This window comes from Aspergillus aculeatus, assembly GCF_001890905.1.
Source record: "Aspergillus aculeatus ATCC 16872 unplaced genomic scaffold ASPACscaffold_18, whole genome shotgun sequence".
NCBI lineage: Eukaryota > Fungi > Ascomycota > Eurotiomycetes > Eurotiales > Aspergillaceae > Aspergillus > Aspergillus aculeatus.
This window is the reverse complement of record NW_017962993.1, coordinates 702763-728718: the sequence shown is the minus strand read 5'-3', so window position 1 is coordinate 728718 and position 25956 is coordinate 702763. Positions and strand designations below refer to the sequence as shown.

The 25956-nt window shown below is 53.0% G+C and overlaps 11 protein-coding genes and 1 non-coding gene across 12 annotated transcripts; 7 read left to right on the top strand and 5 right to left on the bottom strand.

Moving 5' to 3' along the window:
* Positions 1–395: 395 nt before the first annotated feature.
* Positions 396–1753, bottom strand: ASPACDRAFT_81726 (tyrosinase family protein). Its single transcript, XM_020205941.1, has one exon. The coding sequence runs from the start codon at positions 1739–1741 to the stop codon at positions 512–514; it is 1230 nt and encodes a 409-aa protein (XP_020052399.1). The 5' UTR covers positions 1742–1753; the 3' UTR covers positions 396–511.
* Positions 1754–2769: 1016 nt separating this feature from the next.
* On the top strand, positions 2770–4937 carry ASPACDRAFT_81725 (uncharacterized protein). Its single transcript, XM_020205940.1, has 9 exons — positions 2770–3163; positions 3222–3251; positions 3318–3537; positions 3590–3624; positions 3679–3784; positions 3838–3892; positions 3956–4018; positions 4089–4187; positions 4254–4937. Exons 1-9 carry the CDS (start codon positions 3005–3007, stop codon positions 4714–4716), a joined length of 1230 nt encoding a protein of 409 aa, XP_020052398.1. The 5' UTR covers positions 2770–3004; the 3' UTR covers positions 4717–4937.
* A 449-nt stretch (positions 4938–5386) lies between these two features.
* Positions 5387–6685, bottom strand: ASPACDRAFT_126325 (uncharacterized protein). Its single transcript, XM_020196913.1, has one exon. The coding sequence runs from the start codon at positions 6472–6474 to the stop codon at positions 5464–5466; it is 1011 nt and encodes a 336-aa protein (XP_020052397.1). The 5' UTR covers positions 6475–6685; the 3' UTR covers positions 5387–5463.
* Positions 6686–7339: 654 nt separating this feature from the next.
* Positions 7340–8326, top strand: ASPACDRAFT_81723 (class I SAM-dependent DNA methyltransferase). The gene has a single exon (XM_020205939.1). The coding sequence runs from the start codon at positions 7462–7464 to the stop codon at positions 8119–8121; it is 660 nt and encodes a 219-aa protein (XP_020052396.1). The 5' UTR covers positions 7340–7461; the 3' UTR covers positions 8122–8326.
* A 517-nt stretch (positions 8327–8843) lies between these two features.
* On the bottom strand, positions 8844–9285 carry ASPACDRAFT_47414 (uncharacterized protein; the record flags this gene model as incomplete). Its single annotated transcript, XM_020201951.1, has 2 exons — positions 8844–9206; positions 9265–9285. 2 exons carry the CDS (start codon positions 9283–9285, stop codon positions 8844–8846), a joined length of 384 nt encoding a protein of 127 aa, XP_020052395.1.
* Positions 9286–10011: 726 nt separating this feature from the next.
* ASPACDRAFT_126323 (uncharacterized protein) lies at positions 10012–11137 on the bottom strand. The gene is made up of 2 exons (XM_020196912.1): positions 10554–11137; positions 10012–10441 (listed from the first exon to the last, which is right to left on the bottom strand). Exons 1-2 carry the CDS (start codon positions 10789–10791, stop codon positions 10317–10319), a joined length of 363 nt encoding a protein of 120 aa, XP_020052394.1. The 5' UTR covers positions 10792–11137; the 3' UTR covers positions 10012–10316.
* Positions 11138–13161: 2024 nt separating this feature from the next.
* On the top strand, positions 13162–14361 carry ASPACDRAFT_35448 (uncharacterized protein; the record flags this gene model as incomplete). Its single annotated transcript, XM_020200119.1, has 1 exon — positions 13162–14361. The coding sequence occupies one exon, from the start codon at positions 13162–13164 to the stop codon at positions 14359–14361; it is 1200 nt and encodes a 399-aa protein (XP_020052393.1).
* Positions 14362–15922: 1561 nt separating this feature from the next.
* Positions 15923–15994, top strand: ASPACDRAFT_t288. The gene has a single exon. It is a non-coding gene; the product is annotated as a tRNA-Arg (tRNA).
* Positions 15995–17180: 1186 nt separating this feature from the next.
* On the top strand, positions 17181–18519 carry ASPACDRAFT_1907125 (zinc-dependent alcohol dehydrogenase family protein). Its single transcript, XM_020198837.1, has 3 exons — positions 17181–17406; positions 17506–17955; positions 18013–18519. The coding sequence occupies exons 1-3, from the start codon at positions 17262–17264 to the stop codon at positions 18483–18485; spliced, it is 1068 nt and encodes a 355-aa protein (XP_020052392.1). The 5' UTR covers positions 17181–17261; the 3' UTR covers positions 18486–18519.
* A 195-nt stretch (positions 18520–18714) lies between these two features.
* ASPACDRAFT_1875621 (uncharacterized protein) lies at positions 18715–20875 on the bottom strand (the record flags this gene model as incomplete). Its single annotated transcript, XM_020198061.1, has 1 exon — positions 18715–20875. One exon carries the CDS (start codon positions 20873–20875, stop codon positions 18839–18841), a length of 2037 nt encoding a protein of 678 aa, XP_020052391.1. The 3' UTR covers positions 18715–18838.
* Positions 20876–21559: 684 nt separating this feature from the next.
* ASPACDRAFT_64038 (uncharacterized protein) lies at positions 21560–23272 on the top strand (the record flags this gene model as incomplete). The annotated part of the gene is made up of 2 exons (XM_020203958.1): positions 21560–21591; positions 21652–23272. 2 exons carry the CDS (start codon positions 21560–21562, stop codon positions 23270–23272), a joined length of 1653 nt encoding a protein of 550 aa, XP_020052390.1.
* Positions 23273–23821: 549 nt separating this feature from the next.
* On the top strand, positions 23822–25333 carry ASPACDRAFT_35577 (uncharacterized protein; the record flags this gene model as incomplete). Its single annotated transcript, XM_020200135.1, has 4 exons — positions 23822–24652; positions 24714–24794; positions 24854–25229; positions 25293–25333. 4 exons carry the CDS (start codon positions 23822–23824, stop codon positions 25331–25333), a joined length of 1329 nt encoding a protein of 442 aa, XP_020052389.1.
* Positions 25334–25956: the final 623 nt, after the last annotated feature.

Genomic DNA, 25956 nt, shown 5'->3' with positions numbered 1-25956 from the left:
CAAGGCCTTGTAATTCGATCACCAAGGCAGCAGCACACAGCTCGGGGTGGTCGGCACCGGTGAGGGAAAGAGACTACATTGTCCGGACTCAGTTGACCAGTCCACAGATAAGGAAGGGTGATGTTTCCCTAGATACGTGGACGCGGTGTGGTTGTCAGACTATGAGTGTGTTGTTATCGTCTTGGAGTGGAGAGGATGGGCGATCCGGGCGATCCGGGATATCTTGATGCCTCAAGCATTAAATCATGGCAGGAATGGTTACGAGGTGAGGCACCGGTTGCACTTGTTGCCTAATTGACGTGGTGGGAAATTGATTAATACTTCGCTGTCTCGGTGAGCTGAATCTGAGTGTCTTGCGTAGTAGTGTTCGAACTGCTGTGTACTGCACTACTGTTCAATAAATCCATTAATGCATTAGTTAAGTTCTATGATGCATATATACAAGCTTCCATCTAAATCCTCCTAGATTGCAGTTGTAAAACCTGAAACCATGAGACAACACACAGTCCGCTCAGAGATACACGTAGCAGAAAGGCCCAGCAGTCGTGCTCATCAAGTCGCGCATGGCGATGGGCTGACCGTTGGCATAACCAATATCAATGACAGTGTCGAGAGTGGTATTGGCCGACGGGGGGTTGTTCATGAAAGTACCCGTGCCGGAGATGGCATTCTGGCGGTGCTTGCGGTCGAGGTTCTGCCAGATCCACCAGACGCGGTCGATCATGCCGTGGTGGTGCCAGAAGGCCACGTCGCCGGGGCTCACATAGACGTCGCGACCGGGATCGCCGCCCATGGAGTAGTGGCCACCGCCGTGGACACCAATCGAGCCGCTGCCGGGAATGCCTTGCATCGTCATCTCGAAGTCCCAGACATCGTTGTTGTCCAGGATCAGAGAGACGATCTTGGGGTAGGTGTTGTACCGACTGAGGATCTCGGTGGTCAGCGACCGCTTCAGACACCGGGGGTTGTAGGCCAGCGGGTTAGCCGCCATCGAGGTGTTGCCCCCGGGCAGGGAGAGAACAGCCGGGCCCAGGTTGACCTTGTAGTCCTTAAATGGCCCGCTGGTGATGCAGCCGCCGCCGGTGCCGGGCGGGAGGTCAATAGCCGGGTAGTCGCCCAGGTACAGCATCACGTCCGGCTGATCAGCAATGGGGGCTCCATTACCAGACATGGAGGTCTCACTGCCGTCAAAAACGGGTGAGTTCTCCATGTCGTGGGCGTCGGCACCCCAGTCCCAGTAAGGGTAGTCGCCGGTGTAGCCACACTCGTCGCGCAGGGCAGACTCGAACTCGTAGATGAAGTAGCGGTGCCACGCCAGAAAGGTGCCCGTGTAGTGGATTTCCAGGGTCTGGTTGATGTGCGTGGCCACGAAGTCGTCGTAGCGGGTGCGCGCCCCGGGGACCAGGTCGGCCGGGGTGCGCGAAGGCAGCTTCTGGAGGCAGAGGACGGAGTTGATGTACGCTTTTTTCTGGGACTTGGAGAAGGTGCGCCACTCACGACGCACACGCAGCTTGTCCAGAGTGCAAGTGCCATCACTGCGCTTGGTGCTACCCGAGGGAGTGGACAGGGTGTCGGTGGTGAGGTTATAGGCAAAGGAATTCAGCTGGTCCAGCTGCGACGAGGCCACGTCAGTCGAGCTGGAGGCACTCGTGGGGAGAGTGGCCGTTGCTGTCTCAGCCGCGGGGAGGGCCCACGACCCTGAGAGCAGCAGGCCCAGAGTGAGAGTCTGGAGGGCGACCATGGTGGCGATGGCAGATGTCACACCACTCCTGGGCAGAGGGGGAAAAGGAAGAGAAGGGAGAAGAGATGGAGGAAGCAAAGGAAAGTTAGAATTAAGGAGGCTGGGCGGGGAGAAGCAGGTTGAATGAGGGAATGATTGTCAATTTAAAGGCGGCGCATCTCAGCTATCTACAGACAGCGCATCAATCGGCCCACCCAGCTAGCTAACTAAACTGCATGCTGCACTATGACTCGGTCTGATAGACAAGGAACGGAATTGTTAAGACCGAGGGAGAAGACGAGAGAAGGAAAGTCCCCACCAACCCAACCCCCACGCACTCAGCAGCATGGCGACCAAAGTCAATTAGCAACAACATGCTGACTGGCTGGCCTTGGCCAGGGGAAAGAACGTAATGTTGCTTCGGGGGAGAACTGATTTGGATGACCGGGGTTTCAGAGGCGGACTGGCGAGTACTAACCAGGGATTATAAATTGAATGACTTTGAAGTACTGGGTTGGTTAGGGTTGGAGATGCAACCGGCGACAGCACAAAATCATTGACGTGCATCTCTCCAGTCAATCCTCGGTCCCTGTCCCCACTGCACTCCACCCGGGTCCACTTCGGCCAAAAAGTCAATCAATCTGCCCATCCACCCAATTTTAGGGGTGCAGGGTGCGAGTGCGACACTGCAAATCAACTGCCCAAGCCGAGGTTGAAGCGACTTGGCAGGTCCGGTGGCACTGGCCGATCCACCCTGGGCTGGCTGGCCCTCCCATAGGCGCACGGTCCATTGGCCAGGTTTTTGGTCCGTCAATCGTGGCTTGAACTATGTTGTAGGGGACTAGGATAGGAAGAGTAAATGAATGACAAGGGCCAGGAAGAAGCATCGGTGCAGGCACCAACTTGGGTGGTGTATTGCTGCTATCAGATGGCCACCGTCCAGGGTCTGCTACCGGATCCTGATCGTCGCCCGAGATCGAACGGTCAACCGTTGGCTCCGGAAATCCGGTCGCGACCGGACGCCCATTTTTTGTGAGATGGATCCTGCTCCGATCGAATTCTTTAGTCAAGCGAATGCAGCTATGCATCCTGAGGGATCTTGATCCTCGTGTTCCTGAATCTTCCATGGTCGCATGGCGGACCCGTAGTTCATGCACCTATCCTTGGCATGGTCGTCACACCAGCTCTGGCTGCTCCTGGATATTCATAACCTGGCCAAGGTCAAGCATCGCCCAGGAAATAGCTAGCTAGCTCAGCTCAGTCCTTCGTTTATCTGTGGTGAGCATGTCGACCATCGCGCATCCGGGCGGCGCGGGCCTTCCTGATGATAATCAAGGGCCACGCATCCTGGCGGCCACGAGCATTGTGACTGCTGGGGCTGCAGTCACCGTGCTCGCTCGCATGTATGTCCGCATTTTCCTCATTCGCAATGTGGGGTTTGATGTAAGTGTTGTCTTCTGCCTTGTCTATACCGAATTTGATTGTGCTGACCAACCTCGAGGATTATACCATGCTGTTAACCATGATCTTGGTAAGTCACTCGGGTCATCTCTGTCGAGCCGGGTGGTATCTGCAGTACTAACATTGCGGCCATCAGTCACTCAGCGGATGGGGAGTCATCATTCCAGAGGTCATCTACGGCGCGGGCCGACATACGGCCTACGTCGAAAAGACAGCTACCAAAGCAATGCATTTGAACTTTGCTACCCAGGCGATATACATGTGGGCTATTGGACTCGTCAAGATCTCCATCGGACTGTTCCTGCTACGGTTTGCGCCGCGCAAAGGCTACCGCGTTTTCATCTGGATTGTCATCGGTCAGTGCTGTTTCCACTATGTTCTAGCTCTTTTCCAACTGACGACATATAGCTCTGATGCTCATTTACACGACAATCTGTTTCTTCGTACGTGGTGCTGGTTTATTTTCTAGATGACAATGTGATGCTGACTCCTGATAGACACTCATTTTCCAATGCCATGACATGCGGAGTATTTGGGATTTCTCGGTCAAGTCGAAATGCTTTGCCCCGATACAGCTGTTGAAATTGAGTTATACAAATACAGGTACGCATGTTAAGCGAGAGATCTTGCTTGTCGTCCACTAAACAAACCTCTAGCTTTGAATATCCTGACTGATTTGATCTTCGCCATCCTTCCTATCTTCATGCTCAGGTAAGTCTAGCGGATCAGATTGTATGCTGGAAAAGACGGAGCACTAACACCACCCCCCGACAGACATCTACAAGTCAACAAGCGAACCAAGGCTTCCTTGATCTGCATCCTGGGTTTGGGTATCTTGTAAGACTGCAAACATTCCTTCCAAATAGTATAGCGGCGATGGACTAATCAGATCCAACCGTGCGTACAGTGCCTGTGCCGCAGCGATCGTGAAGCTCACTGTGCTTCCCAACTACGGTCGCACGGGCGACTTCCTTTGGGATTATTCTACTCTCACGATCTGGGTTGTGTAAGTTCCCCTTCAGTACCCTGCCCGTCAATCCTCCTCATCGGCTAACAATACCTCCTTGTGAAGTGTCGAATCCAACATGGGCATCGTCGCCGGCAGCCTCCCAACCTTGAAACCCCTCTTTAAGCAAGTGCTGGGCAGCTACGGCTCACGCTACAAATCGCGACCCTACAACTACCCCCAGCATAACACATACGGCAGTAAGGCCTACCGTCTGCGCTCCATGTCCCGCTCGCAGCAGCACGGCCAGTCGCAGACCCAGGCCAGCCACCACGACCCCGAGCCCTTTCCCAAGAAACCGACGGCAACCACCACCACAACCACCGCCACGGCGACATCGTTCCCGGGGCACGACAGCAGCCATAACTCGAGCGAGGAGTACATTCTCTCACCGCATGAGCATGACACGATCATGCTGACGACAGAGGTGACCGTGTCGCATTCGATGCAGGCCCAGGCGGAGCGGAGTCGCGCGGCGGCTGCATCGCAGGGTCGGGGGTTCGATCGGCCGGGGCCGGGGATGGTGTAGACTTCTTGGATCCTTGCGTTTTGTGTCTTTTCTCCTTTGATCCCTCCATTTCTCTTCTAGACACTTCTTTCAATATGATATTTCCTTTGTTTATTCTATATCCGTGTCATGTTAATGGAGGAATGGATTCAAGGGGCTCGGTATCCCGGCTAGGGCGTTTGCAAAGTTTGCCCTAGCCCCAGGGAGGTAAGACGCATAGACGACAGTCAAGCAGTGGAAGGGGTCACGCTCAGTAACAAAGAATCCTGCTTCTATCCGAGATCAAACCACTTTTAGTCAGAGGTTGGAGATGAGGTTTGCGACTCACCGACAGATAACCTTTGTTTGCTTCATTCACCTAGCGGGAGTGAAGGCAAGGGTCTGACTCGCTTAACCAGGATAGACGGGAATTGTAATGGATGACCCGCGTGCTCATTAAGTGACCGGTGCATGTGAGATTTGTTCGCAATATATGGGTGGAGATGCAAGCATACTAGCCTAGCAAGGGCCAATGTTCGCTTGGGTGGCGGAACATCACATCCGACGGGGGAATTGCGGGTCTGACAGGGGGGTGCGAGCCACCGCAATTACGGCACCATATGATCTCTTGGTGTACAACTCGCCTGTGGATGAGATTAGGCTAAAAGACGAGATGAGTGTCGGTGTAATCTCACAAAATACTTGATCCAATGCAAACAAAATGCCTCAATCGGAATAGATTGACCGTTCCACTCTCATGCCGTGAGCTACTATGCCTACTCCGTAAATCTATGTGTTTACAGTACAGATGCCGTGTAGTGGGAAACCAACCCTAGCAACAACCACAATCATCCTCGCTTCAAGTGTAGTCCCCGAAACATTCCGTCGAACCTGGCGCATGTCGACATAATCCGGCCAGCTGCTATACCACTCCAAGAATTCCGGAATTGAATCAAACAAGGGTCTGCGCCCGTACAGCGTCGCGGGGTTATCTTCGCTCGCCTCGAAGAAAACCACCCGCCACGCCCAATGCTTATACGCGGAGTCCGCACCATCCTCCTCGATCACCCGACAGTACGCATAAGCACTGTACCACCGATCCTCATGCATCCAACCACCACACCCTATCAGAAAGCCAACCTTGACCTCCAGATCATCATCAATCGTCCCATGGAGCCCCACCTGGCCAAGGAGACTATCCTTCAAATACCCTCTCAGCGCCTCCCGCTGCGCCTCCAAATCTCTGAAACCCTTCATCTCCCGCTCCGCCCCCTCCTCTACAAACGCATATTCAGACACCCCAATATAGAACCCCGGCACAAAAGGCGCGATCCCCAGACGCCGGAAATCCGGATCGCAGACCCCGTTCGCGTATTTAAGGAAGAGCACTAACTCCTCACACTGCGGGATTGCATCCGCCTCCTGGCTTTGGCCATCATCAGCCACCGCCGCGGAGCACACCTCGTGGAACATCTCCAGATACATCTGCCGCCACGCCTCCGTCCGTAGACGCGGGGGACACACCCCGTCCATGTACTGGTGGTACAGCGACGGAACCTCCGCCAGACACGTCACGCCACGGACCTCGCGGTCTTCGCGGACGGGTCCGGGCGGGACGAGTTGGTTCCAGTGCGGGTCCGGCCCGCCGATGCCCAGATTGTCCCAGTAGTCGCGCATCCGCTGGAGCTTGTCAGCTTCGGTGGGGAGGTGCAGGGCTTCGATCTCGGTGACTCGGTCTCGGAGGAAGCGGCGGTTGGCGGTTTCCATATTGTGGCGGAATTGGGTGATGGCGTGGCGCATGGTTGCGTCTGCGTCCCTTTCGGCTCCGACCATTGCTGGGAGAAGGAAGAGGTGTCAAGTAAGTAGATGGAAAGTGTATGTACAGAATGAGGCACTCCGTGTGGACGAGATGTTATGTATAGGATATCTAATATCTTTCGTGATTTTATACTATCAAAAGATGACTCTTGCTTGGTGTAGTGTGGCCTGGGAAAGGTTGTGTAGCCTAGAATACCGGATCTAATCAATAGGTCCCAAGGGTCATTACCCCGCCATGCTCATGTCAGATTGCCGGTTAGTACCTGAAATAGGCTACAGCCTGTTAAATCGTCCTTCTGTTTTTATTCTTTTTGCAGGACGCTTTGAGTTTCAACTCAGCTGAACATCACAAATCTTCAAGCCTCTGGTGCGGTGCAAAGGTCGCTTTCGTCATTCCCTTGGAACATATAAAACCTTGCCCCTGCACTACGCCCGACACAAGAAAGTGACCAGCCACAAGCACATTGCTCGGACTACACGGCCCTAACCAACAGTGACAATGCGCTTGAACACACATCTGCCGACTTACACATGTATTCTCTATGTAGCCCGGCAGAAAAGACAAGTGGAATGAATCTTGCGCGGTCGCGGGGTAGGATCGCGCTATAAGAGGGACAGAAGCCTTGGCATGATGCAGCTGAATGGCGATCGGAGGTCAATGCCTTGATCCCCCGCCTCGAACCTCTCTTAGAAATGCCATTGTTCGCTGTAGTTCCCACTCTGCCGGCCTATGTACAGCATCTCATGGGCCTGTTCCTGGTTGCTAGTGGATATATGATATCTGGACCGCGCTTATTAAAGTGTTCCCCTCCTTCCCTCGCATGTCGCGCGTGGGCAGATTTATGCAGGTTCCTACCTTGAGGGGCACCGTATTTAAATCAAGTCTCGAGACCCCAAGGATTACCCCCAAGCAATTCCCATCTCTTTTCTACAGCCTACTGTTCTCTTGCAAACCACACACCTATAACGATGGCAACCCAAGTCCAGGTAGAAAATGCCCTGCTAGTCAAGGCCCGCGCCAGCGGCAGCAAGGAAGACTGCATGGCGCTCTACGACACCTGGGCGATATCCTACAACCAGGACCTCACCGATGCCTCCCAGAGCTACGTCGCCCCGTTTACCGTCGCGCAAACCGCACTCCAAGTCAACACGATCCCGAACGCGCGGATTCTCGACGCCGGCTGCGGCACCGGCCTCGTCGGCGAGGGCCTCACCCGAGGCGCCGGCAATGCAACATCACTAATCATCGACGGCCTAGACTTATCGCCTGCGATGCTGAAGGTCGCCGCCAACACCGGGGTGTATCACACTCTCACAAAAGCCGACCTGACCCAGCCGACCGCCCTACCCGCCGAGACCTACGACATCGTGACCTGCGCCGGCACCTTCACCCACGGCCACGTGGGGCCGGACCCTGCGCTCCGCGAGTTTATCCGCGTCCTTAAAACAGGCGGGCTGATTGTGGCAACAATCTTGGACGAGGTGTGGGTGTCGATGGGGTTTGACACGGAGATCGAGAGGCTGGTGGCCGAGGGCCTGGTGCGAGTAGTCAATATCGAGCTCACCGACTATCGAAAGGGGTGGGACAAGGCGCGGTTGGTGGTATTGCAGAAGACCGCGATTGCTTGATATTTTGCCAATGCGCCAAACCTGTATCAGGAGTTTGCTCGAATCAACACCCAACGCGACATCGAACCGACTGACGACTTGGCCCTGGTGCGACAACCCCAATGCGATCTGCCTCCGTGTTAAACGTCCATACGCAGCAGTCCTTTGCAGCCCTAACGCAGGTTGATATCTCCCCAGTGCGGCATCTATAGCTTTTCTAGTTCTCACATACATTATATAAGACGCTTTTCATCTTTCTGTTAGCACAGTTCATAGACCTCGTCGCGGAGTGGTAGGACTACAGTGAAACCTCGAGAAGCAACTTTCCAGCCTATGATTCGCTTAGTCATAGCTGTGAGGAGAACTGAGTATAATTGCTGAGTCCCTGCCGTAGTAAATTGAGCTACGTCAAGTACGATTGGTAGCCAGCACAACTTATAGAATAACGTATACCTTAACCTAACATATCGAACTGGGGGGGGGGGGGGGGCTCGTGCTCACATCTATGGAGAATCGATAAGTATGCTAGATGGTAATTGGATCCTTCTATCCATGTCGGAGCTAACCACTGGGCCATTCTTCACGCGGCAAAATGTGTGAGCAATTCTTAAAAAAGATATTTCCTTATCAAAAGCCACAAAGACTCCAAGACGATTTGCTATCCTTAGAGACTTATTCATCTGCCTTAGCTCCACTACCCACATCACCTATGTACATAAATCCTTGATGCCTCCATCAAACCCCTACTCGCACTTGACCTGCAGCCGCTGCAAATACTCCGCGTCCACGGGGTAGCAGGTATGCTCATCGGTGACGTCGTAGGTAGCGTAGAGGGTGGTACCGCAGTTGTCGTAGTCCTGCTCGTTGTAGTCGGTCCAGGTGTACAGCACGGGCGTCTTGGTGGCATCGCTGCAGGTGGTCCCATCGGCGAGGTAGGGGGCGAGAGAGCCCCAGGGCCACCCCTCGATGCCGAAGCAGGAGTTTTCCAGGATGGTGTAGGTGGTGGGCGTGTCCAAGGAGCAGGTGGTGTTGAACAGGTAGAAATCGATGGAGACCTCCGCGAGGGCTGTGGCCGTGGCGGCCGTGGCGGAGAGGAGGGCAAGCGTCTGTACGATTTGGTTAGTGCGATTGCTTGGTGATTGAAGGCTCCGCGGGGTATCTGACCTTGGACACGGTGAGCTTCATTTTGTAGAGTGTGTACTTGCGAGTGCGGGCTGCTCAGGAGGATTGACTGTGGAGGGAATGGGGAGCTTGGTGAGTCTGGTCTGTATTCTGGGTGGAGATGGACTCTCCTTTTATAGCCCAGAGACCCAGTCGAGCCTGTTCTTCACCTTGCGTTTCATTCCTCCGATGACGGAGTGTTCTTCAGCTCTTCAGAGCTTCTCGGAGCCCGACGAGTGCTGAAGTTTTCGATCTAAAACTCCGAACATGGCCCAGACAGCTATTTGATTTGTTGCATGAGTAGAAAATGCCTACGTAGATTTGGTGATTAGTGAACTGAGGTCGAGGCCCCACATGGTTCTCTGCGCAGCTGTCAGCTCTATTCCGGAAGAGTATTTGTGGCTGCTTATTAGTTCCCGCACCCAATTACCGGCCGCTCAAGTAGGCGAGCTAAGACTCCGTCGAGGCGCTAAGCCTCTGAAGCGCCACATGAGTCGTGGTGTGTACTGTAAGCAAGGAAAGGTACCGTGATAAACCGGATACATTGAATCTCCTGTGAGAACAGATCTTAGGGACTGAGACTGTGTAACTACCGCCATACCAATCGGTCCCAGTATACTCAGTCTATTCATACTGCGTTAGAATGAAAAAGCCCCGTCTATAAAATTCCCTATCTAAGCGAGATAGGCCGCCTGAAGAACCCGCCCACGTCAGCCCCCGCTCGGGTCGGGATGCTTTCTTCACGGACTAGCCCGCTAGCCTGCCATTCCAGGGTCCGCTCTTGCATTCGCCTACTTTGCTGCTGACTGAGACGAACAGGTGTCTCGTCACAATGTGTCCGGGGAGATTAGGTGAGTGGGAAGATCTAGGGTTCCCCCAAAAGAATTGTCGATTCAGATGCTTTCCGATTATTACATTATTCTACATCCCACATGCTGCGCTTATGTCGACTCGCCCATCAATTCACCATATTTACGGTCCAACGGCCACAGATTGCCTGCTCGCATCACTGCTGCGTGCAATCGATTTTGTCGAGCTGCAAAGTCAAAAGCGTGTCAGCACGGGGGTTCCTCTGAGCACTGGGAGGGTGAAGAATCCCATACCCCGTAGCTGTCCGTACAGCAGACAAGTGTCCGTACATTGGAGTTGCATTGGCGCGTTTCTTCATCAGGGAGGTCACCTAAGTTCATTTGTCTGGGTCAACATCATGCTGCACATGCGGACTGTGCCCAGTCCCAAAGGAATGGCTTGGTGAGACTTGGAAGGGCACAGGGGCAGGCGGCAAGGCTCACAATTGGATCCGACGCCAGCACCCGGGTCGGTGTATTCCTGAACCCTGGTATAATAATCGGTGCCAGGGCCGCGGTAGATGCAGCAGTACAGGTCGTCAGGGTCGCAGCTCGGTTCTTTTCCATAACCCAGTGTTGTGGCAACTTGAGCTGCGAGCTCGCCTAGGACACCTTCTTGGGCGAATGCCGTGAGCGGGTGGAACGCTAGCGCCAGAAAGGGAAGGATGGCTGTGACACGCATTGTGGTGGGCTAGGTTCTTGCGGGAGTCGAGGAGGAAAGCGAAATTTGAAAGAGTGTTGGGAAGACTGGAGGGGACGCATGGGGAGTATCAGGGAATTTATGTTCGCTGACGGATGGCTATGATTGATGATCACTGTGATCGAGCTTTAGCACCCGAGCTCAATTCCTGACCATCAGTGCTGGAACAGCTGGTGTGACGCCGATCATAACCTATAGGATCATCGCGATGATCGACAGGTAGTGCTCGAATAAGGCATTCGTCTTCGGACTCCTCATCTACCAATGACGATCCTACATGATCTCTGATCAGCAAAGTGAGGTACCAAGTACTAGGGGTATATATGAGGATATGAAGGTTGAGTGTTCCTGCTTGTTACACCCTCAACAAAACAGATACCCTCACTTTTCCCTCTCATGCACCAAGAGTCCAGATCCCCGCTCGGAGGAAATAAGTACTAAGACAAGGCCTCTTCCTCGATCCACACAACACCTTTGATTCCATTGCGAGGAGCTCTTCTCTAGCACTTCCCAACATGACATACCAATGCTTTATGAGTCGCTACTGTCTGTCTGTCTGCCCTCATCCCCGGCCGAAGCGACAAGCTTTCCGACTTGGGACAAAGCTGTGCTCGCCGTGGAGGAGATTTTGAGGACATTCTAAGTATTTTCACTTGTGGTTTTGGTCTAATGATGATATTGGAAGCCGCTCCAACCTGATTCACTAAGTCACAGTTGATCTGACGACTTCCTGCCTCCAGTTGCTTGCTTCCTACCCAGAAGCTGAAGATCAGTCGGAATTGGAATGGTTGACTCAGCATCCGATAATCCAAGAGATGCCTCAAAGTCCAATATAACTCCAGCTAGTCCACCTTCGGCCAGTGCAGAGAGTGGGTGGGTGGCCAGCGCCAGTAAGGGGGGAATAACTGTGTAGCGCGTGGTGATGAGCTGAATATAATCAAAGTCGAGAAGACTGGCTGGAAGGGAGGGAGGTGAGTGGACGGTCGAGGTTTGCGAAGACTGGAGATGGGTAGCATGTTGAATGTATGGTGGCCGGCAACCGGCGTGGTGGACAATCATTCTGACCATCTACAGCATAGTCATTTCCATGTGCAGTCTCGTTCAAGAGTCGGCTCCTGCAATTGAAGCCCCTTAGTGCTCTAAATGATAGGTCACGTTCCCTCTGCTCGCGGGAGTAGAATGACATGTATTCTTCCGGTTCTATGGCTCGCCGATCATCGAACTCAACAACAGGTGCGTCGGCGACATCAGATATGGATGGTCGACCTGCAAATTTACTCGAGTAAAAAGGGGCTGTTATGTCTCTGTGGAAATAGAAAGGAGAGATTTCACACCCTTATCGCCATTCAGAATTGAGATACTAGCGAACCGAGGAACCGGGCGGAGAGTTCAGATGGCTACCAGGCGACTGTGAGAATGAGACATTGCTGGTCAATCAAGAACGATTCAAACATAACGGCCATTGAAGAGAGATAACTCCGGACTCGTTACGGCTAGGCTCAGAAGCAGGCTCAGGGCTACTAACTAGCCTGGATCAAATCGTGGAATAGGCCTGGAAAGCGGGCCGAAGCGACAATATCCCGATTTGGCAATCTCGTGGAGTCGGCACTAGGGAAATGTGAATGCCCTCAAAATCTGCATCCACCGAGCAATTCCTGTTGTCTACCATCAGCTCTGTGTTGGGGCTCAGGGTGGTAGATGATAGATTGTGATTCCTAAAAGCAGGATGAAAATGAGACCCATCATGAAGTTTTCCCTCACACCCACTCTTCATGTTTCAGGATGGCATCCTCAATCTCCACGCGTGTCTAAGCGAACGCCTCCGGCGGTTCCGGCATCTCGGTTACAGGATTCGGCCCATCCCGATCGCTCATATCTGGGATATCTGGGGAAAGCCAAGAACTACGAGTCAGAGCCACCACTGCTGTGACGCCAACCGAAGGCAACACGCCATCTGTGATTCGCTACCTTTTTCAACAATGATCTCGCTTAGCTTCTTCAGGATCTCCCGATCTGAGCATGTCGGGTTTCAGATCGTGACTTGTTGGGATATCAAAGAAGTACAGATGAATCAATGTGAAGAGCGCAAGATGGCTCTCTTGCCGTCGAAAAGCATAAATACCACACAAACTTCTGAAGTGTGTCGTCTTCGTCCATCGACAATCATCTTGGTTCTTCCGTTCCTTCCAGGCTAGTCCTGCTGTCATTCTTTACATTCGCTTCTAGAAGTTGTGCCTGTGGCAAACAACGTACCTTCTCGCTCGTTCATTGCGTCAATTGTCTGGAACAATTTGACCTGCTCTGACTCATTGCCCCTACGGCCACTGTCTCTTTCTATTCTTTGAAGTCATCATGTTGTTCACCAAGCCCAGTGTGGTTGCTGCATCGGTGCTCTCGGCCTCGATGGTCCAGGCACATATGATCATGAACCACCCAGTCCCGTATGGCAAATCAACCCTCAACAACTCGCCCTTGGCTGCAGATGGCAGCGACTTCCCCTGCAAGCAACGCGACGGGGTGTACGACTGGCCTGCCGCGGACGAGATGAACTATTTCGAAACCGGGGTGTCTCAAGTCCTGAACTTCACCGGCATCGCCGTCCACGGCGGCGGTTCTTGCCAGGTGAGTCTTACCACGGATATGCAACCCTCCAAGGACACAGTCTGGCAGGTCATCAAGTCCTTCGAGGGGGGCTGTCCGGCCAACGTGGACGGCAATCTGGACGGTGACGCCTCGACTCCGGACCCCTATCAGTTCAACTTCACTATCCCAGCCGATTTCTCCGCCGGCAACTACACGCTGGCGTGGACCTGGTTCAACCGCGTCGGGGCCCGCGAGATGTACATGAACTGCGCTCCCATCACCGTTCTGGAGAGCGCAGCCCAGAAGCGCTCTGTCGCCAAGCGCACCAGCTACCCTGACCTCTTCGTGGCTAACATCAACGGCTGCACCACCACAGAAGGCGTGGACATCCGGTTTCCCAACCCCGGTGATGTGATCGAGTACGACGGCGAGGCCTCCCGTCTCGCGGCTACGGATGCGGCCGCCTGCACGGGGGTGTCTACTGCATGGGGCGGCAGCTCTGCGACGGCGGCTGCGTCCGTCACTTCCACGACCACCACCGCTGCAGAGATCACCGCCACCGCCCCCATCGTGGCCGTTGAGACCTCTGTTGCGGCCTCGTCTGTCGACAACTCCGCTGCCATCACCACCGCTGCTGCCCCCGCTGCGACAACGACCGCGGGCCGTCCCAACGGACACCAACAAAATGCTGTCACCACCACCACCACCACCGCCACCGCCACCGCCACCGCCAGCTCTTCCACCGGAACCGCTCTCTCTGGCGTTCTTACCGGCGCCTGCAACCCCGAGGGATCGTGGTGGTGCAACGCCGGTACTTCCTTCCAGCGCTGCGCCAACGGGGTCTGGACTCCTTCCCAGGATATGGCGCCCGGTACGGTCTGCACGGCGGGCCAGTCGTCTGATCTCACGATTTCTCTCGCCAAGAGCCGTCGTGATGAGCAGCGCATGCGTCGTCGTCAGGTCGCCTAGGTGGTTAAAGTTATCATGGGTTTGGGCGATGTACACTAGGTAGGGGGCATGACCTTCCATGTTGGTCTTGTCTTTTCTTGGGGTGGATGTATACTAGGAACCGGGATGTGGGGTATAGCTTTGGCAATGTCCATTAAGAGAATACTATGCTTCCGTCTCATATTAGAGTAAGGTACGCATATAAGTAAACTATTTTGCACATACCGTTGCTTACCCTATTCTGGCTGCTTCTATGAGGGCAGCACGTGAGTGACCCGTTACTTGGCGGTTATGCCAGATCTTGCTCTCTAATGGCTAAACTGCTAGTTCTTTTTACCCCGGTATATTCGAGGATAACAAATAGCCAATGATCTTCATTTCCTATCCGCATGGATCTTGTTCGGTCAGTTGTCTAGTGGTGAGTTCATGGCCCGTGCACCCGAGGGAATTGCCCTGGCAGGGCTACCGGAATGACCACCTGGCAGGCTACAGCCTTGACACACGAGCGCCATTCAATCTACGGAGCCTCGCAACTTATGCAGCTCCCCTGCCTTATGAATCACCTGGCAGTAGCCATTGGCCAGCCTCGTGGCCCGGGTGCGGGCAGGAAGCTTGGCTGTGGCCGCGGGCACCAATCCCCTCCAGCGTTAGATCGAGGCGGCCATCATCTGATAGATGTCCTTGACAGCCTTGCGATAAGATGAGAACGATATATATCGCTCCTCAACTGAACATCCCATCCCCTTCTGCAAACACAATCCCGCACTCTACCGTATTGCACGTGTTCTAGTTCTCACTTATTCTATTCTTGATTCCCCAGGATCAACAAAGTGAACAGTCCATCGCAATGTGCAAGACCTCATACGATTGTGGGTGCAGTGTCAACAACGGCAACGGCTGTAACTGCGGCACTGTGACCCAACGGAACACTGGGTACTGTATTGCTCACCAGTACGTCCATGCCATCTTCTTTCTCCTATCGTTGCTTTCCTTCTCTTCTCATTTTCTTATTGTTTCCGTGGTGGAGAGAGAAGAGCGTATAATTTCACCTGTATAGGTATAGATATAAGTTTAGACTAACAATTCTCACTCATTCTAGGAACGGGGGCGGTGGTGTCTACACCCGGCCACGCGGACAGCCGCGTTAGAGGCAGGCTATAAGGCAAGAAGACCGCTCTACTACATTGGACAGATTAATTGGAGCGCCGTCGTGTTAACAAGAAAGAGCAGGGTCGGGCTCAGCATCTCGATTTCATTATCCTCGCCGACGTCAGAGAGGTTCTGCCACCGTTGCTAAATGGGTAGCGGTTCGATCGGAGAGAGGATGAGCTGTTGGAGTTATGAGACTTATTGGGTATTGAGTAGTTGGAAACCTAAGTGCGCATTGCTACCTTTTTGACTTCAGTTGTGTAACGCCGCAAGCCCTACCGGGGGCGGGGCTGTCACCCACAATGCCAGATCTATCTTCATAAGCTTCAGCCCTATAGATTCATTATTGCTTTGGCCACTCAAAGCGTGTAGAAATACGAAGAAGACTGGTTTTACTCTATAGGTAGTTAGTAAAAGAAAAACTTCAACAGCTGGCCTGCTGGCCCAATGGTAAGGCGCTTGACTACGAATCAAGAGATTGCAGGTTCGAGCCCTGCGTAGGTCATTACTTTTTGCGCCCCCTGCTTAGTCATTCTTCCTCTAGAGGACCTCGTTGTGAACTTTGGTCTTATATCTAGTACTGAACTCTTCTATCTCACGATTGCTACGATTTAGCTACTCACTTTCGGGTGTTTCGGCGGTTATGAAAATGGGCGTATAATTATTCATGGTTCTAAGCAGATGTTGTTTTGCAGCCCCACCCGCGCGAGCCGGATATCCACAAGCTCGGCAGCTGAACTCCTGATACCGGTCTACGGGGACGGTGTCGATTGCGCAGTCATGTTCTGCATATGTTTACAGTTTGTGGTTGATCGTTTGCAGAGTTACCTTGTCTTCCTACCTAACACTGGTTGATAAGAAAGGGTGTCTTGCTAGGGGAAGTAAAGAAAAGAAGACTCATGGAAGATATGAGAAGGGCGAAACATATTTACAGTCGGACTCTTTGATTTCCCAGATTTGTCGTACCTGAGTATGGAATGACGATGACCTGGTTTCATCGCTTAAGGGACAAGGTGAGGAATGGCATGCACTTTTCATATGTATTGATTCTCTCGCACTCCTGCTGGTACATTTATAGTGTCACCAAAGCTGGTGGAGTATGGAAACATCCGTGGGTCTCGAGAGCTTTGGCAAGATAATCGGCGACTGTCCTCCGGCACAGCCTTGCCACCATGGTGGGAGGTCGAGGTGCATCAGTTTCGTACCTTGTGTGATCATGTCTGTTGAGCGGATGTGCTGTGTGCTCTAAGATATGTACTAGGTACACACTGTACAGCAAAGTATATCCAACTCCCTAGAATATATCGATGATAGCCAGACGACGACGACGGCTATCGTCTTCTGGAACACGATAATAACCCTTGTCAAACACCTTGATAGTTGCAACAAGTCCCTCATAGCCAAGCCAGTCTCATCGTAATCCTAGATACCGTCATTGAGAATATCCTTGTCATTGTGTCCTACACTTTTCTTTGACATATTCTTCGCATTGCTCCTAGGGATACGGTTATTGATTTACGCAGGGAGTAGAATTAAACTACTGGGTATAGTGAAAGGCTGGACTGCTCCCGATGATGTAATGAGAACCCAAGTACACCGGCCCGAAAATAGCCAATCGGAATCGCCGGTCCAGCATCACGCTCCGAACCTCTGCGGATACTATGGACATGTTCAGCTGCTGTACATAAAAAGGTATTTACAAATTCTGCAAGGCCCCGAATACCAGAGTAACGGTTCTACCTGCTATCATTAACACCAGGAAACAGAACAGAATGTCCACCTCACTCGAACAATACGTCTCCCACTTCGATGGCCGTGACGCCCTCCGAAAGGTCAAGGCACCGCTGCCATCCCCGGGACCGGGAGAGGTCCTCGTCAAGATCAACGCCGTGTCTCTCAACTACCGCGATATGGAAGGTACCGTCCCTTCCCTTACCCTTAGCGACCCACGAGTCGAGCCGGCACATAGCCAGCCTTAAAGTATACTCCAGCAGCAAAAGCTTACAGCCTTCCCAGTCATCCGCGGCGAATACACGCACCACCAGTCCGTCAGCCAGGGATCCGAAATCGTTCCCTGCTCTGACATGGCGGGAACCATCACCGCCGTCGGCGCCGGGGTCACCAAGTGGCAAGTCGGCGACCGCGTGGTCTCCACCTTCGTGCCCGACCACAAGACCGGGCAATTGACCGAGGCGGCGCTGAAGTCGAGCCTGGGTCTCCCGGAGAACGGGGTATTGGCCACGCACCGGATCTTCCGTCAGGGTTCGCTGGTGAAGACGCCCGAGCAGATGAGCGACGAGGAGGCCTCCACGCTTCCGATCGCGGCGGTCACGGCGTGGATGGCGCTGACGGGAACCAACCCGCTCGGTCAGCCGAAGGCGACGAAGGGGAAGTACGTCCTGCTCCAGGGGACGGGAGGCGTTAGTGTTGCGGGGTTGTTGCTGGGGAAGGCGTTGGGTGCGAAAGGTTTGCTCACAATGCCCTTTCTCCCATGGAGAATCTCATACCGATAAACCAAAACAGTGATCATCACCTCCTCGTCCAACGAGAAACTGGCCCGCGCCAAGGATTTGGGGGCGGACTTCGGCGTCAATTACAAGGAGCGGCCCGACTGGGAAAAGTACGTGATGGAGGTCACCGACGGCCACGGCGCGGATATCGTCCTCGAGACCGGAGGGTCGCAGACCATTGGCAAGAGCTTCGCCTGTGCCGCGTACGGGGGCCTGATCAATTGCATCGGGTACACCTCCGGCAAATCCCAAGCCGTGGGCGAGCAGCCGAATGTGAATGTGCTTACGATCAGCCGATGCCTGACTCTCAGGGGCTTTGTCAACGGCCCGAGGGACCGGTTTGAGGAGATGGCGCAGTTTGCGGAGCACCATGGGGTGCATCCGGTTATCTGCAAGACCTTTGGGTTTGATGAGGCGAAGGAGGCGTTCAAGTATATGGAGGCGGGGTCGCACTTTGGGAAGATTGTCATTAAGATTGGACAGTAGACGCTGTGTATGTATGTAAAGTCAATATAGCGGGTTCGGAATGATTCTTGAAGTTTGTTGAGTTGGTTGTAGGTCTAGTACTTATTTCTTACAAAGAATACGCGCATAGTACACCGGCAAAAAGGATATATGTTCACATGCGCTCAGTATCCGATATGCCTTCTAGTTCTTCTCCAGACATGGAATAAGAAGTTTGCCTATCGGCAGCACAGACCGATCTTGTTTAGGTTGCTGAATAAAAATATGATAGGTAGTATAACTAGGCGATATGAACCATGCTTCTTGGAGATAGGTATTGAAGTGGATGGTGGGTTCAACACATATGGTACTACATAGTGCTGACATTCCTTACGTCAAGTCTGTGGCGGTGTGAGTTCCACCGCATCCATAAACGCCTCGCTTACGCCCTCGCAGTAACTCGACCAGGCATCCCAGTTGATCAAATCCGCCCAGGCCCAATGTGCCTCATCGTCAACCTCCGGAAGCGGAGTTCTCTCCGTCCGCATAACAGGCCACGCGGAAGGGTCCGACAACACGTCATGCAATGGTTCACTCTCCGCGGTGGGAGCAGGCGTAGGGTGACCGGGACCGAGAACCTGCACCAGCGTATCGGTCTTGGTGCAGAGCTGTCGCGTGAGAGCAGCGGCTCGTGCTGCGGTGATGTTTTCACTACCAGCCAAGTCGAAGATTTCGAGAGCCAAGTCGAGGTGCGCTCTGGCTCGGGCGCACCGGTGGCAGTAGGGGTACGCGAGCATGAACCCGATGATGGTCAGTACGGCATTCCACTGGTACTGGTATATCTCCGAGAGGCCGTGCAAGACTTCGTATAGCCCCATTCGCTGATGGGTGGTTCGAATCATCGTCAAGGCGTGGTTGAGCGCTGTTGCAGCGTGGGCGTCGGCTTTGGGGTGTGACTTCGGGACGAACGGGTAGGAGGGGAACTGGACGAAGACGCGGTGTAGGCTGATGATGGCATTGTGGTATTGAAGTAGTAGTAATGTGCTCAGCAAGGTGACCATCGATGATTGGTCCCTGGATTGACCTTCAAGCTCCGGGGCATCTTGGGTATCATCGGGTGGTACGTCGGGTACCTCGAAGAATAAGTCGGGAAAAACCTGTGTTCGAGACACCGCATCACACCAGTCTTGGAGGTGGTATAGACTATCGGACAAACACTTTGCTCGTCTTTCGAGGTGCGCGGGGTCAACCGCCCCATCCAGCACGGAACGGTGACCCATGGCCTCGCTCACGGCCAAGGCAGCAGCTGTCAGGCGGATGGACTCGGTATGATAGAGCAGCCCATTCGACAGATGGACATCTTGTGGCTCTCTGTTAGGCATCAGCCATATAAGATTTTCGATAAGAACAGTGACCGGTTTCCCAACATGCCGCGAGCAGCGGAAGTCGAGGCAGACTAATGTCCACCACAGGCGCCGGAAGAGCTGGCATACTGGTTGTCCACGATGTCGGGCGTCCATATAGTTCATTGACTGGGCGATCCGCAAGGCTAGTCCCACCATATTGTATGCTGCCTGGTGATGTCCCGCATCGAGGAGGTATGTAGTCAGGTAACAGTAGCACTGAATGACGGGTAAGGAGGGGGCAGCGAACGTTGTGAGTTGGGTGACAGCTGGAAGACTGCGTTGGAAATAAGGCATTCCGACCGTCGACGACCTGCGCTCGAATTGTGGCCAATTGAAACCAACAAGTCTGGTGTGAAGTTTGGAGTGGTACACATAATGTAAAGCGACTGCCGTGACGGCATCTTGTAAGGGGGGGTGTCGGGAAGAGGAAGTCAGGTCCTTCCACTCCACAATCGGCATCAATGGTCGAAGACGAGACCAGAAAAAGCGCATCAAATGATTAATCTGAGAGGGAGATAGGTCACAATCTGGCCCCTGTGGTTCCGGTAGAACGGTGGATGGGAAAGGTGATATATGGCCCAGAGATGGATTGCTGCCCGGTGCAGTAGCGCTGGGGGACAACTGCGACTCTCCGCCACAGAAAGCATTGATACGAGCAATGAAGCCTAGAGTTGAGTCGATTTTGTGTGAAGTCCATGCCAGATTTGCCGATGCTGATGGCGATGGCGGCGGGACTGACTCCACGGGCTGGGCATCGTTGACCGGAGTTCTTTCTACTGAGGACCGATCCGCGGATTGTTTGAGAACTCCTCGGCCGGGGGGCTGAATGCAATTCCTCCTGCACCTCTGAGAAACCTTTCGCGGAGGATTCACAGGGCGAGATCGACGGCACACAATATTGTTGGCCACGCAAGGGGGACACGGAGTGGCAGCTTCGCATCGCACCCGGTGTTCGCGGCAAAAGTCGCAGGCCTTGGCAATCCTCCGACGCCGTGAGGCAAGTGTCGTCTGAGGAAATACATTCATTTGTATTTCCAACGAATCATACAAAGCGGTATATCGCAGAAGACTTTGCATAAGTATCGAGGAATGCTGGCAGCGCATCGAGTAATGAAGGGGCGGGGCGGGGTGGGGTAAAAAAATAGATTTTGGCCCAATGTGAGCTCACGGGTCATTGCTACTTACTTACTTACCTTCAGTACTGTAAATTACTTACTAAATACCCGGTACTACCTAGTACCTACCTAGGAGTACTCGCTCACTCAGGTCACGGGTACCTATCTAGTAATTTACCTCCTTTACTGTCGTACTAATTAATCTATCAATAGCTATCTATTGCTATAGCTCCTATCGACTACTGCAGCCATCTCTTTGGCGTTTGTCGTCGCAAATTTGTGCTGCCGCCGGTGCATTGCTTATCATGACTGGATGCGATTAACCTATTTAGGAAAATTGGGGGTAGATGCCCTATATACAGATATGGCCGAGATTATGCAAACGAAAGATATTAACCGCAAATACGTTCCATCTGCATGCTACTAAAAAGCAGGAGTCCCTGCGAGTTAGAAAATACAGAATTAGACCTTCGCAGCCCCCACATACGACGATTCAGTTCTTGGACCGTTTGGGACATGCACCCGGAAACCTGCAAATAAGCCAACAGCGCCCCTCGGTAAATAGACATCAGAACCTCATATCTGGCTTCTCAACATGTCGACAGTGTCTCTTCCCCTTAACTACGAGTAAGCTGAGAAAAAAATGCTTAGGCGAGGTGCTGCTTTCTAACTGAATGGGGTCTCTAGATCGGCTTTGACAACGGAATACCTCAGAGGTTTAGCCCAACAATGGAATATATCCTTTAGCTCTGAAGAGGAAGAAGCAACCTACCTCCTCCTACTTCAGTCAGCCGAGGCGGTGCACCGGCAAATCGTCGACTTGCCTGACTTTGATCATCCGGATCTTCTACCCCTTGCCACCGCCGAGGTGCGGCAGTTCTGGAAGCCTGACTTTCGTGACAATCCTTGCAATGCCTGGAGTCATCGATGCAGTTTCCGCGCTGCCCATCCAACATCATCCTTGTTGAAAGGTCGGAGTGTCGCATTCAAGGATAACATCAGCGTGGGCGGCCTTCCCACTACCGTTGGGGCGTTCTCGACACTCGTGTCAAGAGACGCCCGCTTTCCGATTTCCCCCATCGATGCTACAGTGGTGAAGCGTGTGCTCGAAGCGGGTGGAATCCTGAAGGGAACCGCCACTTGCGAGATGTACTCGGCCGCACCGCTTTCTTCGACGTCTGCGAGCGGCCCAGTACATAATCCCTGGGCACCTGGACATACTAGCGGAGGAAGTAGCAGCGGTTGTGGGTGCTTGATGGGCATGAACGCAGTCGATCCCAATCAGGATCAGCCAAATCTCGGCGACAGGGCGGATCTCGCCATAGGTGGTGACCAAGGGGGGTCAATTCGGATTCCTGCTTCATACTGTGGGGTATACGGGTTGAAGCCCACGCACGGGTTAGTTCCCTACACGGGAGCAGTGACCTTAACCCCTATGATTGATCACTTGGGATCTATGGCCAGCACGCTGAGGGATATCGCCATCCTGCTCCAGGTACTCGCCGGATACGATGGAATTGACCCGCGCATGACACCCGAATCGCCGCTTCCTACCGCTGTGCCAGACTACCCTGCCATCCTGGACGACGTTCGAGTGGAACAAGGCCGCAAGCTGCGAGTTGGCCTCTTGAAAGAAGCATTTGAGGTACCCGGTATGTCACCTCAAGTCCGCACGGGTGTGTACGATGCTGCGGTCGAGTTCTTCGGAGCTGTAGGTGCGACTGTCGTCGAGGTGTCCGTACCACTCCACGCCCAAGGACCTATCATATGGACGGCCGCAACCCGAATGACCATGAGTGACTGGGGATGCCAGTCATTGATGCCGGGCTTTCTTTCTTACAATGCGCCGCATGTCGAGCTCAGATGGCCTCCCGACCAGGAAATGCACAACCTGTTGACAGAGAACAATCCGAGCATTATGAATCTGATCTTCTCAGCTGCATATCTTAAGGAGACGTTCCCTTCCAAACTGGTTGCCAAGGCCCATCGCAAGGTTTTCGAGCTGAGGAAAGCTTACGATGATGTCCTTGTGGACTTTGATGTGCTTATAACCCCGACTACTCCAACACTATCATCCCCGCATCCGGAAAGCCTAACGGACAGAGTCAAGGCGGCTGTGGGGATTGTTGCCTGTCCTTTTAACGTCACTGGTCATCCGGCTCTCAGTGTGCCTTGTGGCTTTGGCGGCGCCGAGAAAAGGCTCCCGTTCGGGATGCAGATTGTGTCGAAGCGCTGGGGTGAGGAAACGGTACTCCGGGCTGCGGCGTTGTTTGAGCTAGGGAAAGAGGCGTTGCGTACAAACAAATAGACTGTGTATATTAGAGATAATACTACACCGTAGGAGATGTTCAATCTGTACGCAGGATTCACAAATATCATTCATTATTGCTAGTTCTCCTATACCTCTTAGCATCGAAAAGCCTCTGCGGCACGCACAAGAATCTATACAGCGGCGAACTGATCTTCCTACGACTACTCATAGTTCTAGGCTACAATTGTAGAGATAAACTGATAACGGCTCTTGACCAATCAAGGAATTTGGGGCATATAGCTTCTAATGGCTAGGAGACATACTCCACTCCTGGCATATCGCCACAACATCAAGCAGACAAAGGACATCGGCCAAGACATCCCTATCTTTGTCTAGATCCGTTATCGAGATAACATAGGATCCTATGACACTCACCAAGTTTGCATAAATAGTGTCATGTAGTACCTACTGCTGCTGTACCAAGTATCAAACCCAAGTCTCGTCTCTCCCTCGCACATCATGCACGACACAGTCGCACCCGAAAAGGGCCACAAATCACCCAACGACGAAGATGCTCCCTCGATCTATGACCAGCAGGTGGGTACCATGGAGGACAACGAGATATTTCGAACCACCAGTGGCAAGAACGGGGTCAATTTCCGAACCCTAACGTGGCCCATGGCTGCAATTCTCTTTCTCAAGGTTCAATTCTCGACCGGTGTCCTGTCCATACCCACGGCTATGTATACATTGGGGGCATTGGGTGGCAGCCTGAGCGTCATAGGCTGGACCCCATGGACCGAGTACACCGCGATCATCATGGGGAATTTCCGAACTCGACATGGGGGGTGTCACAGTATCGCCGACATGGCAGAGATAGTGGGGGGTCGATTTCTGAAGGAGACTATTGGCTTACTGTTCATCTTCGCCAACGTCCTTTGCGCTGGCTCTGCCATCATCGCCATCTCAACTGCCTTGAATGCTCTCTCGCATCACGCGGCGTGTACAGTCTGGTGGGCCCTGATTGCAGCTGTATCGATCGCATCGTGTGCCTCGGTTCGAAAGCTCGAGAATCTGACATTTCTAACATGGGCTGGGTTCGTATCAATTTTCAGCGCGGTCCTAATCGTCGTCATTGCTGTTACGATCCCGGACCGACCAGCAGCAGCGCCTCAAACCGGCCCGTTTGAACTGGGATTTTACGCATTCCCCGTTCCAGCGCCCACCTTCGCCGAAGGGCTGGTGGCTACGTGCACCATCTTCGTATCCAGCTCAAACACCGGCGCTTTCATCCCGGTTATCTCGGAGATGAAGAAACCCAAGGAGTACAATAAGGCCATCTACACGTCAATGACCAGCCTTACCGTGCTATACCTTGTTTTCGGTCTCGTCGTGTATCGCTATTGCGGCAAGTGGGTTGCAAGCCCGTCTCTAGGCGTAAGTGCGGTCTTCCTACCCTTGAACATGTATTACAGCATAGCGGTAACGCCCAATATAGTCCGCCGGACAAACCATCAAGATGGTTTCCTACGGGGTTGGCCTCCTCGGCCTCATCGTAACCGGCTGTCTCTATACCCATGTAAGTGTCGCGCCTCCGCATCCACACCGGACCAAGCAAAGCACCCCTGACAGCGCCAGATCGGAGCAAAATACACCTTTGTCCGCATCCTCCGCAACTCGCGCCATCTCCAAGACAGCACAGTCACGCACTGGATTACCTGGCTAAGCTGCACATTCGGCATCGCGACCCTGGGCTTCATCCTCGCCGAGTCGATCCCCATCTTCAACTACCTCCTTGCCCTGCTCGGAGCGATCGTCTTCGGCCCCGTCACGCTGGCCTTCCCGGCTTACCTCTGGCTGTATGATCACCGCGGGTATTGGCGCGAGTCACGGCGCCGGAAAGCGCTGTATGCCTTCCATGCGTTCTTCATCCCGCTCGGGTGTTTTGTCACTGTAGCGGGGACGTATGCGGTTTGTCTGCAGATTCGAGATGCCTATGCGAGTGGGCAAATCAGTAGGTTTTGCTGAACTTCCTTTGGATTGAGGAGAGTGTTTGAGGCTAATCAGTCCTGATCAGGTTCGGCGTTCTCGTGTGCGGATAACTCCAATTCGTCTTGAAAAGGTGGAGCTTGATTGCTCGCGGACGCTGGAGAGGAAGACTGGGTAGGTTGGAAGGAGTGGATTCTATGCATTAGAGTGACGATATTCAATCATCGCAATAATCAAAGTAATAGATACGGGACCTGCTCTTTTTGAATGGCTAGATCCAGCAATTGAGGGCTTTTATGTCGCTGTCCCACGCGAGTATTGAAGCCGAAGAATTCATATGTGCTCCCCACCTGGCCACTATAAACAAGTCCTTTGCCAGGACCAAGATCCATTCAGCGCTTACGTACCCTCCAATTGCCCTGCTTTACCATTTGCCGAGTGGCCGCAATGGTATTCTGTAGTGGTCGAGATACTGTCCACCCTTATCACAACGATTTAGTTGGTGACGCCTTGTGATATGGTTATCAACAAATATTATTCTGATATCCCTTTTCTACTACACTTCCTAGTTCCTCTGATACTTCTTGATCATCACCCATTTTGTATTAAGTCTTATCCTTTTGAGTGATATCAATATAGACTATCTTTGCCTATATTCTCCTCATCGCTATAACAACGCACACCGAGTTTTGTTTAGGAAAATTGATTCGTATATCGGGCGAAATTGCTTGGTGTGGAAATTGTTATAGCGA